The 13,886-nt window shown below is 45.1% G+C and overlaps 1 protein-coding gene across 1 annotated transcript; it reads left to right on the plus strand.

Moving 5' to 3' along the window:
* Positions 1-258: 258 nt before the first annotated feature.
* On the plus strand, positions 259-13,288 carry TNFAIP6 (TNF alpha induced protein 6). The gene is made up of 6 exons (XM_033065436.2): positions 259-501; positions 6,448-6,585; positions 8,055-8,216; positions 11,217-11,445; positions 12,763-12,803; positions 12,982-13,288. Exons 1-6 carry the CDS (start codon positions 339-341, stop codon positions 13,125-13,127), a joined length of 879 nt encoding a protein of 292 aa, XP_032921327.1. The 5' UTR covers positions 259-338; the 3' UTR covers positions 13,128-13,288.
* Positions 13,289-13,886: the final 598 nt, after the last annotated feature.

A 13,886-nucleotide genomic window follows, 5' to 3' on the forward strand; every position in this document is an offset into this window, starting at 1 on the left:
TAGAGGAATGTTTAAACGAGCAGGATAGGAGTGTGTGGGACCTCTTGGATGCTGCAAATGTTGTGACTGGAAGCACTCAGAGCAGATAGGCTGGCTCCTGGCTTTATTGTGAGGCTGAGGAGCGAGCAGAGCTTGGCTGGGGCAGTGTCCCTGCGCTCTGCAGCACACAGGGATGGGATGGGATGGATTCTTGGCCAGGCTGGGCAGGAGCAGAGCCAGCCATGAGTCACATGGGCCACTGCAGCCACCCCAGCAGTTGGGCAAGAAGAGCAGCAGCACCATTGGAGCAGCCCCTCTGACCTCACAGCTGAGCTCTCCATTTAAGATCTGGCTCCCAGATGTTGCAGGAGGATCGAGCCAGCTGCGGAGCCAGCCTGGAGCGGGAGCGTTCCCTCTGCGCCCTGGAGATGATTGCGCTGCTCCTCCTCTCTGCCCTGCTGTGCGAGCAGGCTGCAGCCTGGGGCTTCAGGGATGGAGTGCTGCACAACTCCATCTGGTTAGGTAAGAGATCTTTGCTTTCCTTGTCACCCTGCAGGGTCCCTGGGCTTGTCCAGCAGGGGAGGGATGAGCTCCCAGCACCCAGAGCTGAGCTCAGCCAAACTGTGCTCTGAAATTTATAGAAATCACTTCACCTGCAGATGGCTGTGCCTTTATACCAGCTTGCTGTTTGTAGAGTTTCACTGAACTGCAGGAAAAGCCATTTACTTATTTTAAAAGGTGATTATGCATTTCATCTGAATGTCTTTTCCTGCAGCAGGAGGCAAAGTGAAAACTGAGTTCATTAAAGAGCAGAGGGTTTGTTTTGAGGGAAAACGAGCCTGAAAAGAAACATTTGCCAAAGGAATGAATTACTTTCTGCATGAACATACTTCCCATGCCTGGGGTCCTGCATGTGAAACGAAATGATGTGGAAATAGCAGTGAGAATATTTCCTGGCTTTCTGGGGAAGTGCAGGAATGGGGATGTTTGGGCCATTGGTTTGTTCTCATCCTTTAGCAGCACAGAGATTTCCAAATGGCAACACAAAAATGCTGTGGGAATGTTTTTTTTTTTGTACCTCCAGTGGGTTTCAAGAGCTCTGAGGGTTCTTTTGCAGCTCGTTGTAATTATCCAATGCAACAGGGAGCTCGGGATGGAGGATGCCAAAATCAAGGCAATTTGTTTTCCAGACAAACATTTCCAAATCCTTCCTCCCCTGCTGCATTTCCCTGAGGGTTTTCAGGAGCCCCTGGAGCTGGCTGTGCTCAGGTGTCTCCTGCAAAGCTCCAGGAGCACAAACGAGGCACAGAAATTATTATTTTCCATTTGGCTGCACGTTTTTAATGACTTCTCTTTCCCCTCTCCCAAACCTGGGGCTGTGCCTCACAATTCCTGGGAGTGCTCAGGTGGGGAGAGCTCCAAGAAAGAGCAGCTTGGCAGCTCCAGGCTCCACCCCTGCTGTCCAAAAATTCGGGATGACAGCGATCATTTGAGCAGTCTCGTGAATGGAAGTCAAATGGAAGGGAAAAAAAAAAATCTTTTAAATGCTTAAAAATGGAGCAGCTGTGTGCTAATTGGGAGGCATCATAAAATTCTGTTTGGCTGCACCACTGAGCATTTACCAGGAGAGTAAATAAAAATAAACCAGGGGGTAAAAGAAACCTGATGGCTTTCTCTAAATAAACAAACCAAAGCAGAAATGCACCATCCTGTGTGAGTACAGCAATAACATTATTGAAATGAACCTCAGAGTGCAGTTAATTGAGTTTCCAATGGAATTCAGGGTATAAATGAAGATAAAATTGACAAACTTGCAGCCATCCACGTCATGCTTCTTTACATTTAAAATGAAATAACTTGAACAGTGAAAGAAGTCACCCCAATCTCAGCCTCACTGTGCTCGAGCATCTGGGGATGCACTGTGACATCTGAGCTTTGCTTTTCTGCTCTCCTGGTAAAGAACCAAACCCAAAATTCAGCAAAATAAGGAAAACACCTTCTCCTTCCACAAATCCTTAGAATATATATACATTTATAAATATATATATGTGTATTTAAAAAAACTGGAATTCTGGCTGCTGACTTTTAGCTTTTTCCTTGTCACAAACCCTCTCCTGTGCCTGTGTCACCTCCTGGTGCCCATGGAATTGTAGGGCTGCTCATTGTTGTGCCCAGGGGTTTGTTCTCAGCTGAGGAGGGGGTTTGGCACAGCCCTGCCCAGATTTGCTCCTGGGCTCGTTCCTGTGCCAGCTCTCAGTGCCCTAACCCCCTTTGTGAAATTCTCTGAGCAGCAGAGGACCCTGCCAGGAGCTCTACTCTGTGCTTAAAAGTGAAATATTCCTGTTGATGTAGAGTTCAGCACTGGTCTCATGCATATTGCAGGTGCTTGGTTTAGCCAAATTTCACGCTGCTCGTGTTTGTGCAGCAGGGCTGGGCTGGGTTTCAGCCCCTCCTGCAGCTGGGGGGGAGCTGGGGGTCGCTGTCCTTGCAGGGTCCTGCTGTGCTGGGCTCCAAGGAGGAATTTTGGGAATTGGAGCTGTGGAACCCACGGCCAGAAAAATCAACATTTCCTGCAGGTTTATCCACAGCTCAACTCCATGAATTGCAGTTGGGGTGAAGTTTGTGTGGAAATGTGTCCAGAGACACACATAAGTACATTTAGAGTAAATTTAATGCAAATGAAGAGCTCTGCTCTGCCCCAGCTCTGTGTTTGAGGATGAGTTTATCTCCCTGCACAGGAAATTGGAATTAAGAGGGAGGGGGAAAACATTGATGCCACCAGCTAATTGGGATTTTGTGTCACTAAACTGGGGCAGCCAGAGGCAGCAGCAGCTCCCAGGGCTGGGGCAGGACCTGTGTGTGCTCTGGTTTTTCCAAAAGCTGTTTTTCCATGGAGCAGGGGGAATGAAAGAGATGAGAGGGTGCTCACACCTCACAGGGTGCTGCTGGTTCCAGGCTCTGTGAAGAGCTGATATTCCCAGCAATATTCTGCAAAATCTGGTGCCTGTCCATAGTGATATTCCAGCAATAAGTGAGGATAAAACCTGAAAAATGATATTGCCAGGTGAATAAAAACCAACTAAAAGTGGTGAGTTTTCAGAGAGCTCCAGGAATTGGGTTCCAGTCCCCTCCCTGGGCCCTGCAGGATCAATAATGTGGATTCCAGGCTGTGCCCTGTGCTGCTTCCTGAGGGATTCAGGGATTTACCAGCCCTGCACTCACAGAGCTGATGGCTCTGCATTTCTCAGGAGCTTAGACTAATGAGGAACACTTCCTAGGAATAAATTCCTAATTAAAAAGGAGTTTTTGCAATAGGCCATGCCATGATTCCCCAGCTGGGGTTGTTCTGGCTCCTTCAGGAGGGTTTTTTCCTGTTATCCACACCACAGATATTCCCAGGGATGCTCAGAAGGAGGCTCTCCCTCTCCTGAGACTCTTGTCAGCATTATAATTTATTTCTCTGGGCTCAAGGCCAGCCACTACAGGTCCAAAAACCACCCTGGCCAACATCATCCTGTGTCTGCTAAGGGCTCTCACCATTCCCAACCACATTTTCTTTTTAAAGAAAACCTCCCCTAACCCAGCCAAAAGCTCTGACTCCAAGCAAGTCCCTAGAAAATACATTCCTTATTTTTATGCTACAAATAACTACTGTAAAAAATGCTCCCTGCTTCCATCTTTTCTCAGCCCCACTGGCTGGGCAGAGCTGCAAACAGCCATTCCTCTCAGATTATGCTAAATATAAGTGAGACCTAAACAAAAAACCCCTTCAGATGAGATCTGCAGAGACAGATTTCCACACATATGGCACCAGACAAGTGCAACATGCAGAGACACAAAACTCTCAGCAGTTTCTAGGTTTCCTTGGAAAGCTGTTTTATCTCAGACTCAGCACGGCAAAGTAAAAAAAACAACGAAGAAATCGAATTTTCTGCGCGGCAGAAATGTCAGCCAGCAATTGTTCTGGTCCTGCCCTGGTGACACACGCTCAGATATTTTTATTTGACATTTCCCCCTCCTTTCATTTCTGCCTCTCCTCTCTCCCAAGTAGCTGTGATTTTCTGTTCCTCAAAAAAACTCTCCAAGCTCGGTTCTGAACTCCTTTGGGTGATTTTCTGTTCTTCACAAACTCTCCAAGCTTGGTTCTGAACTTTTTTGGGTGATTTTCTGTTGTTCACAGAAACTCTCCAAGCTCTGAGCTGAATTTCTCCCACATCAAATCCTACATTTGGGTGTCACACATGATTTTGGGTGTCACACATGATTTTGGGTGTCACACACGATGCCTTTTCAGGCTATCCATAGACAGGTCAGACAAAATTAAGGGAATAAAAAGCAATTTTTAATATTTATTGGATATAAAAATTAATTTTATATTTATTGATTTTTTTATTATATATTTATTTTTATACTTATTGAATATTTATACATTTATTCAGGTACATTGGGTGTCACACACATCCCCTGGGTGTCACACACATCCCAGGGTGTCACACACATCCCTGTGGGTGTCACACACATCCCTTTTCAGGCTGTCCATAGACAGGTCAGACAAAATTAAGGGAATAAAACGCAATTTTTAATATTTATTGAATATAAAAAGTAATTTTATATTTATGGAAATTATTGTTATGTATTTATTTCTATATTTATTGAATATTTATATATTTATTCAGGTACATTGGGTGTCACACACATCCCTGGGTGTCACACATGATTTTGGGTGTCACACGCGATGCCTTTTCAGGCTGTCCATAGACAGGTCAGACAAAATTAAGGGAATAAAAAGCAATTTTTAATATTTATTTGAATATAAAAAGTAATTTTTTATTTATTGAAATTATTGTTATATATTTATTTTTGTATTTATTGAATATTTATATATTTATTCAGGTACATTGGGTGTCACACACATCCCATAGTTGTCACACATCCCATGGGTGTCACACACGATGCTTTTTCAGGCTGTCCATAGACAGGTCAGACAAAATTAAGGGAATAAAAAGCAATTTTTAATATTTATTGGATGTAAAAATTAATTTTATATTTATTGATTTTTTAATTATATTTTTATTTTTATACTTATTGAATATTTATACATTTATTCAGGTACATTGGGTGTCACACACATCCCTCTGGGTGTCACACACATCCCATGGGTGTCACACACATCCCTTTTCAGGCTGTCCATAGACAGGTCAGACAAAATTAAGGGAATAAAACGCAATTTTTAATATTTATTGAATATAAAAAGTAATTTTATATTTATGGAAATTATTGTTATGTATTTATTTCTATATTTATTGAATATTTATATATTTATTCAGGTACATTGGGTGTCACACACATCCCTGGGTGTCACACATGATTTTGGGTGTCACACACGATGCTTTTTCAGGCTGTCCATAGACAGGTCACACAAAATTAAGGGAATAAAAAGCAATTTTTAATATTTAGTGGATATAAAAATTAATTTTATATTTATTGATTTTTTTATTATATATTTATTTTTATACTTATTGAATATTTATACATTTATTCAGGTACATTGGGTGTCACACACATCCCTTGGTGTCACACACATCTCATGGGTGTCACACACATCCCATGGGTGTCACACACATCCCTTGGTGTCACACACATCCCTCTGGGTGTCACACACATCCCTGTGGGTGTCACACACATCCCATGGGTGTCACACACATCCCAGGGTGTCACACACATCCCAGGGTGTCACACACATCCCATGGGTGTCACACACATCCCAGGGTGTCACACACATCCCTCGGGTGTCACACACATCCCAGGGTGTCACACACATCCCATGGGTGTCACACACATCCCTCGGGTGTCACACACATCCCAGGGTGTCACACACATCCCATGGGTGTCACACACATCCCAGGGTGTCACACACATCCCATGGGTGTCACACACATCCTCTGGGTGTCACACACATCCCTTGGTGTCACACACATCCCAGGGTGTCACACACACCCCTTTGGTGTCACACACATCCCAGGGTGTCACACACACCCCTTTGGTGTCACACACACCCCTGTGGGTGTCACACACACCCCTTTGGTGTCACACACATCCCAGGGTGTCACACACACCCCTTTGGTGTCACACACACCCCATGGTGTCACACACATCCCATGGGTGTCACACACATCCCAGGGTGTCACACACATCCCTGGGTGTCACACACACCCCTTTGGTGTCACACACATCCCATGGGTGTCACACACATCCCTTGGTGTCACACACATCCCAGGGTGTCACACACATCCCATGGGTGTCACACACCCCATCAGCTCACGATGGATGATTTTTCCTGGCGCTCCCTTCCTGCCACCATTCCCCCTTCCCCTGGTGGAGGTCCAGCTGCTCCTACACCTTTGTGGGAGTTACTGGATGAGCTGCCAGCCATCCTCTGACGCTGTTTGTCCCCTTTTGTCCCCGCAGAGCGAGCAGCTGGCGTGTATCACCGCGAGTCGCGCTCCGGCAAGTACCGGCTGACCTTCGCCGAGGCCAAGGCGGTGTGCGAGTACGAGGGAGGGCACCTGGCCACCTACCAGCAGCTGGAGGCAGCCCGGAAAATAGGTCTGCAACATTCAGGGCACTGCTGGAGCTCCTGCAGAGGGTGGGCAGTGGGGTGTTGTCACAAATTCTGGGAGTTTTGTGGCTCAGAGATTTGTAAATCTGCGTTTGGTGGCGGAGCGCGGTGAGTGCAGGAATTCCCAGCTCCCGATATCTCTGCTCCAGGAGGACACAGGTGGGAAGAGGAACTCATGGAGCTGTTTGGGTGTTTGGAGTGTTCATCCCACCCAGCAGTGATCATGGAATGGGTTGGGTTGGAAGGGATCTCAAATCCCACCCAGTGCCACCCCAGCCATGGCAGGGACAGCTCCCACTGTCCCCAGTGTCCAACCCCAATGTCCAGCCTGGCCTGGGACACTTCCAGGGATCAGGGGCAGCCACAGCTGCTCTGGGAATTCCAGCCCAGCCAGGAATTCCCAATATCCCATCTATCCCTGCCATTCCCTGTGTCCTGTCCCTCCATCCCTTGTCCCCAGCCCCTCTCCAGCTCTCCTGGATCCCCTTTAGGTCCTGGAAGGGGCTCTGAGCTCTCCCCAAATCCTTCCCTTCTCCAGGGGAACATTCCCAGCTCTCCCAGCCCTGCAGCATCTCCCTGACCCCCTCTGGACTCGTTCCAACCACTCAACATCTTTTATTTCCATCAAGATATTTTCTCTGCAAGGGAATGAGTGCTGTGCTCAGAGTGAGGGTTCCCTCTATTTCCAGCTAACTCCCAATAAGTTCACTGGGAAAACAATAAAACATCCCCCACTCCAGACATTTTTTCACTCTGCTGTTGAGTCAGAAGCTGGCTGCCAGCACCAGCACATGTGAAAAGGGAATTTTTGCTTCTTCTGAGCCACTCAGAGCCCTAAGATGCCACAAATATGTTCCAGTTCCTCTCCATGAAGATGTTGGATGGGTCTCCCCCAGAGGCTGAGCAACATTGCATTCTTTGGCTGTTGGTGTTGAGTTCTCAGCCACAAAATGCATTAAGGGGATCTTTTTGTTTGGCAAGGAATCCTTGAGGCATTTCAGGTATTTAAATTGAAATGGAAAGTGTTTTAAGCAAGTACTTGGAGGTTTTAGCTGTCTGTAGTATCTGTCTGTAGTATTTTGTGTATTTTTAGAACTTAATGCTGAGAACTCTTGAGAGGGGATTGAGTAAATTTGTGTGGCTTCAAAAGGAAAACAGGGAACACCCCTGGAAAACTCATCCAGTGGATGATTTGATTACAAGTGCTGGTAGAGCACTTAAAACTGACTGCCCAGGGAGCTGTGCAGTCCATCTGGGTTTGATTTGGGCTTTCAGATGAATCCCATCGTGGAGAACACAATTCAATTTTATCCCCTGTATTTAAAATTATCCCTCAACCTCCTGTTCTCCTGTGCAGCTCAGTTTCTATCAGATACACCCAGGTCATTGAGCAAGATTTTGTTGAAGAAGAGCTCAGGATTGATCAGATCCACGTCTCATTTTCCCTCTGCTGCAGGATTCCACGTGTGTGCTGCTGGCTGGATGGCAAAGGGCAGGGTTGGTTATCCCATAGTGAAAGCTGGAGCCAACTGTGGCTTTGGCAAGACTGGAATTGTGGATTATGGAATTCGCCTCAACAGGAGCGAGAGGTGGGACGCCTACTGCTACAACCCCAACGGTGAGCACAGCCATGGGCTGCCCTCTTTTATCCTCTTTTATCTTCTTTTATCTTCTTTTATCCTCTTCTGTCCTCTTCTGCATCTAGCCCACAATTTATCTGAATAATCTGAAGTGTATAACCTGAGGTATTCTGCTTGCAACAGGTTAAATTTCGTGTTAACACTTCTGGTTTTGTGCCTGAGATGGAACAGCTCTGAAAATCAATTCTGTCTGGGACTGGCATCCTTAGGAGCTTGTCCTAGGGAGGAATTGAGAGGAATTGTTTCTTAGGAGGGTGGGGAGGACCTGGCACAGGGTGTCCAGAGAAGCTGTGGCTGTCCCTGGATCCCTGGAAGTGTCCCAGGCCAGGCTGGAACATCCTGGGACAGTGGAAATGTCCCTGCCCATGGCAAGGGATGAGTTTTAATCCTTCCATCCAAACCAGCCTGTAATTCTGTGGTTCTGTGGAACTCCCAGCAGTGCTTTGTGTGTCATTAGGTGAGAAGTTGGTCTCCAGAGCAGATCAGAATTCCAAGAGCACTGACAAGAACCTTGTCCCTGTCGAGATTTCCGTGGGTCTGGCTCTTCAAAGAGACAGGAGCAGTTGTAAAGTTGTTTATTGCAGGAATGCATCAGTCTCCCAAGAGTTCAAAGTCTGTGCTCAAAGCTAAAATAATAAAAGTTTTTATGCTTGGGCATAAAGTCCTGAGCAGAAGCAGCAATAGCAGCTCCCACATCTGTCTTCTTTTTCTTCTTCCTCCTTTTCTTCTTCTGTATCTCTCACCCCAACACAGGAGATTTTATTCATAAATCATCCAATCAACTAAAAACACGACTCTAGAACATTCTTCCTACACCTATCAGAGCTCAATTCTAAAGTACAAAAGCAGTGTCAGTCCTTACACATAATTTACACATAGAGTTCTGTCTATTCACAGAAATGGTTCTGTTTTATCTAGAAATGCAAGCAATGTTCTGCTACGTTTTCATTATGTCTGGAGCTAAGTTATTGAACTTTAAACCAGGCTTTAGGGCTTTTTACTCTCTTAAGGCACTTAATGTATATTCTACTTACTTAACTAAAACTTACACTTCTACTTCATATCCGTGTGGCTTAATATATTTTAATTTCTCTAAAGGCTTTAATCCTTTATTTCTTTTTTTTTTTTTTATTCTTTAATTTTTAAAATATCTTTAAAATTTTAAAATTTCTTTAATATATTTTAATTTCTCTAAAGGCTTTAATTCTTTAATTTCTCTAAAGGCTTTAATTTTTCAATTTCTTCAAAGGCTTTAAAAGAATCCCTGCATTCTTTCCCCTCTCTGAGGGACTCAGATTTCTGTTTTACACACTCCAGCCCCTCCACACTGCCCTGCAGGTGACAGCAATGCCCACAGCTCAGCCTGGTGTCCCTTCCCTCAGCAGGGGACATGGCAAACGTGGCCCCAGGAAGGAAAGCAAAGCTCAGCTTAGCTCTGTGCTGCTCCAGCCCTGCCTGGCAGAGCCAGGCTCAGCCCAGGCCATGACGTCTGCACAGCTGTGCTCATTTTGTTTGTGCTCCCAGGGCTGGGGCTTGTTTATGTTCATCAAATACTTGTGTGGGGTGGGGGCTGTTCCCAGATGTTCTGCACACAAAGGGAGCTGCAGAGAGATTCCTGCCCTTGGAATTTCTGCATGGACCAAGTCCTTTGTCAGCTTCTGCTCTGGGCCATGGGGAGTTGCTGTCCAGTTTGGCCAGAGCACAAAAGGGAAAAGGAAATCAGAGCTGCCAAAACTGCACAGCCACGAGTGTCCAGCACTGAAAGGATTTGTGTTCATGGTCTGAACTGTCCAAAACTTCACAGACCGGAGTGTCCAGCACTGAGATTTGTGTTCATGGTTTGAATTACCAAACCTGCACAGCCACGAGTGTCCAGCACTGAGATTTGTGTTCAGAGTCTGAATTACCAAACCTGCACAGACAGGAGTGTCCAGCACTGAGATTTGTGTTCAGGGTCTGAATTATCAAAACTGCACAGACAGGAGTGTCCAGCACTGAGATTTGTGTTCAGGGTCTGAATTACCAAAACTCCACAGATAGGAGAGTCCAGCACTGAGATTTGTGTTCAGGGTCTGAATTACCAAACCTGCACAGCCAAAGTGTCCAGCACTGAGATTTGTGTTCATGGTCTGAATTACCAAACCTGACAGACAGGAGTGTCCAGCACTGAGATTTGTGTTCAGGGTCTGAATTACCAAACCTGACAGACAGGAGTGTCCAGCACTGAGATTTGTGTTCAGGGTCTGAATTACCAAACCTGACAGACAGGAGTGTCCAGCACTGAGATTTGTGTTCAGGGTCTGAATTACCAAAACTGCACAGCCAAAGTGTCCAGCACTGAGATTTGTGTTCAGGCTCTGAATTACCAAACCTGCACAGCCACGAGTGTCCAGCACTGAGATTTGTGGCTCCAGAAATTTGTTAGGATACCATGCTTAAACAAAACAGAACTCCAGTGAGAATATTGCTGACATTTTTCAGATAGAACAAGACAGATTATATATGTGGTTTATACGTATCCTAGCTTGTTAAGAAATCAGAATTCTAATAGATTCAGAGGTAGAGGTCTGAGTTTATGTGTTAGCTTGTTGGAAAAACCCTACATACGAGAATTTTGGGGAGAGTCAGTGCTTCATGCCATTGCTTTCTGCATTACTTTGCTTTGCTCTCTGCCAGCATCTCCAACACCCAAGGAGAAGAGAGGAGCTGTGGCAGCAACACCAGGAACAACCCTGGCAGTGGCTCCTGTTTCTGTTTGGGACTTTATACCAGACCTTAGCATGGACTTTAACATCTGTGGCTGTGCCTTTGGGACTGGTGCACTTTTGCAATGAACAGCCTGTTAGTAACTCTTAGCTGCTTTAATCATTTGGAGATGACCCCACTCAGTTCTAACCTCACACTGTGAGATTCCCTGCAGACCTCTAGGCCAATGAAATTCAGATTGAAACTGCTGCTGGTTTCATTCCTCTCCTTAGGAAAAGAGTGTGGCGGGGTGTTCACAGACTCCAAGCACGTGTTCAAGTCGCCAGGGTACCCCAATGAGTACGAGAACAACCAGATCTGCTACTGGCACATCCGGGTGAAGCTGGGCCAGAGGATCCAGCTGCAGTTCCTGGAGTTCGATGTGGAGGAGGACACGGCGTGCCTGGCCGATTTCCTGGAGGTCTACGACAGCTACGACGACGTCAACGGCTTCGTGGGCAGGTACAGGGGGGTTCAATCACAAATTACAGTAATTTCACAATTATAAACTACACCTGATTATAAGTCACATGTTACAATACAGAGTGTGATCAAAGGTGTCTGTTCTGTCACCATCTGCTGAGGGTGGGGCAGTGATCCTGATCTCTGTGGGAGATATTCTGCTAATGGGCATCCATTGAAACCAGCTGGGGCAGTGTTCTTTATCTCTTGGGATATCTCCTGTTCATGGCCATGGTTTATAAACCAGCTGGGGCAGTGTTCTTTATCTCATGGGATATCTCCTGTTCATGGCCATGGTTTATAAACCAGCTGGGGCAGTGTTCTTTATCTCATGGGATATCTCCTGTTCATGGCCATGGTTTATAAACCAGCTGGGGCAGTGTTCTTTATCTCATGGGATATCTCCTGTTCATGGCCATGGTTTATAAACCAGCTGGGGCAGTGTTCTTTATCTTTTCACAGCCCATCCTTCCTCCAGCCAGTCATTTTCTGCTCATGGCCATTGAGTCCCACTGTGGCACTGATAAAATTACTGCATCCCATTGGGAGTTGCTCCAGCCAGGGGGAAGAGCCCAACATTTCTTACCAAGATAAAAACAGAGGGTTTGGGACACTAAGGGAGCCCCTTTCTCCACTGGACTCCAGAGGAAAACCGGATTTCTCCACATCCCCACTGGAGCTCCGGATATAGAATATAGAATATGCAATATACAGGATATAGAATATGCAATAGACAGAATATGGAATATAGAATATGCAATGTATAGAATATAGGATATGCAATATATAGAATATGCAATATATTGAATATGGAATATAGAATATGCAACATAAATACAGAATATAGAAAATGCAATATATAGAAAATAGAATACAGAATATAGGATATAGAATACAGAATATTAAATAGATAATAAATGACATATATACTATATTATGCTATAATACACTGTACTAAATATTTCATATTCTATATTCTGTATTCTATATACCATATAGTATATTATATACATATATCAGTCCAGTTTTGCTTTTACAGAGAATTTAAATGGATTTTGTTTTTCATCTTTCAGCCTGGGCTCACTCTTTTTTTCTTGTGAAATTCTTTTTTTTTCCCCATCTTTTGCATCATTTACTTCCTGCAGATGTTGGAAACTGCTCCCTCCTCTCAGTCTCACCGCGAGATGATGAAAAATCAAATTCTTTAACACAGAATTCCAAGCACTAAAAATCAATTTATTCCTTTGAGCCCCATGGGGCAGGGCTGGGCCATAATTCCCATTTTTTTTTCATCAGTGCAATTTCATTTTTTTCCAGGTTTTGTGGAGATGAGCTGCCAGATGACATCATTAGCACAGGTAATTTATTTGCTTTGAAAGCAAATTTTAAAATCCAAAATACATCTGAAAAAAAACCTTTAAAAATACGAAAAAAAACTGAAAAAAAACCCCTTAACCCCCCAAAATACATCTGAAAATAAATTTTAAAATCCAAAATATTTATCTGTAAAAAATGACCCCCTGGTGTCCCCTGCAGGCAACGTGATGACACTGAAGTTCCTGTCGGACGCGTCCGTCACGGCCGGAGGGTTCCAGATCCGCTACATCGCCCTGGACGCGGCCAGGAACTCCACAAACCCAGGGAAAAACAACTTTTTACCTGGGAAATTCGGGATTATGTGAGCACTGCAGCTGCACAACTCACAGACTGGATGGTGTCTAGGGTTACAATACAGGATGTGACCAAAAGTATTTATTCAATCACAATCTCTTGAGACCAGGTGGGGCAGTGATCCTGATCTTTGTGGGAGATATTCTGTTAATGGCCATGGTTTATAAACCAGCTGGGGCAGTGTTCTTTATCTCCATGGGATATCTCCTGTTCATGGCCATGGTTTATAAACCAGCTGGGGCAGTGTTCTTTATCTCATGGGATATCTCCTGTTCATGGCCATGGTTTATAAACCAGCTGGGGCAGTGTTCTTTATCTCATGGGATATCTCCTGTTCATGGCCATGGTTTATAAACCAGCTGGGGCAGTGTTCTTTATCTCATGGGATATCTCCTGTTCATGGCCATGGTTTATAAACCAGCTGGGGCAGTGTTCTTTATCTTTTCACAACCCATCCTTCCTCCAGCCAGTCATTTTCTGCTCATGGCCATTGAGTCCCACTGTGGCACTGATAAAATTACTGCATCCCATTGGGAGTTGCTCCAGCCAGGGGGAAGAGCCCAACATTTCTTACCAAGATAAAAACTGCAATTCTAGAACACCAAGTTGCCCTTTTTTCCCTGGACTCCAGAAGAAAACCAGACTTTTTTCCACATCGCCACTGGACCTTCGGAGGGAACCTGCACCCTTCTCCAGGAGCACTGCTCCAGCTGAATCACATCTGTCACTGCAGGAGGATGCAGCCACCATGGAATGGGACTGCTACCAAC

This window comes from Catharus ustulatus, chromosome 7, assembly GCF_009819885.2.
Source record: "Catharus ustulatus isolate bCatUst1 chromosome 7, bCatUst1.pri.v2, whole genome shotgun sequence".
NCBI lineage: Eukaryota > Metazoa > Chordata > Aves > Passeriformes > Turdidae > Catharus > Catharus ustulatus.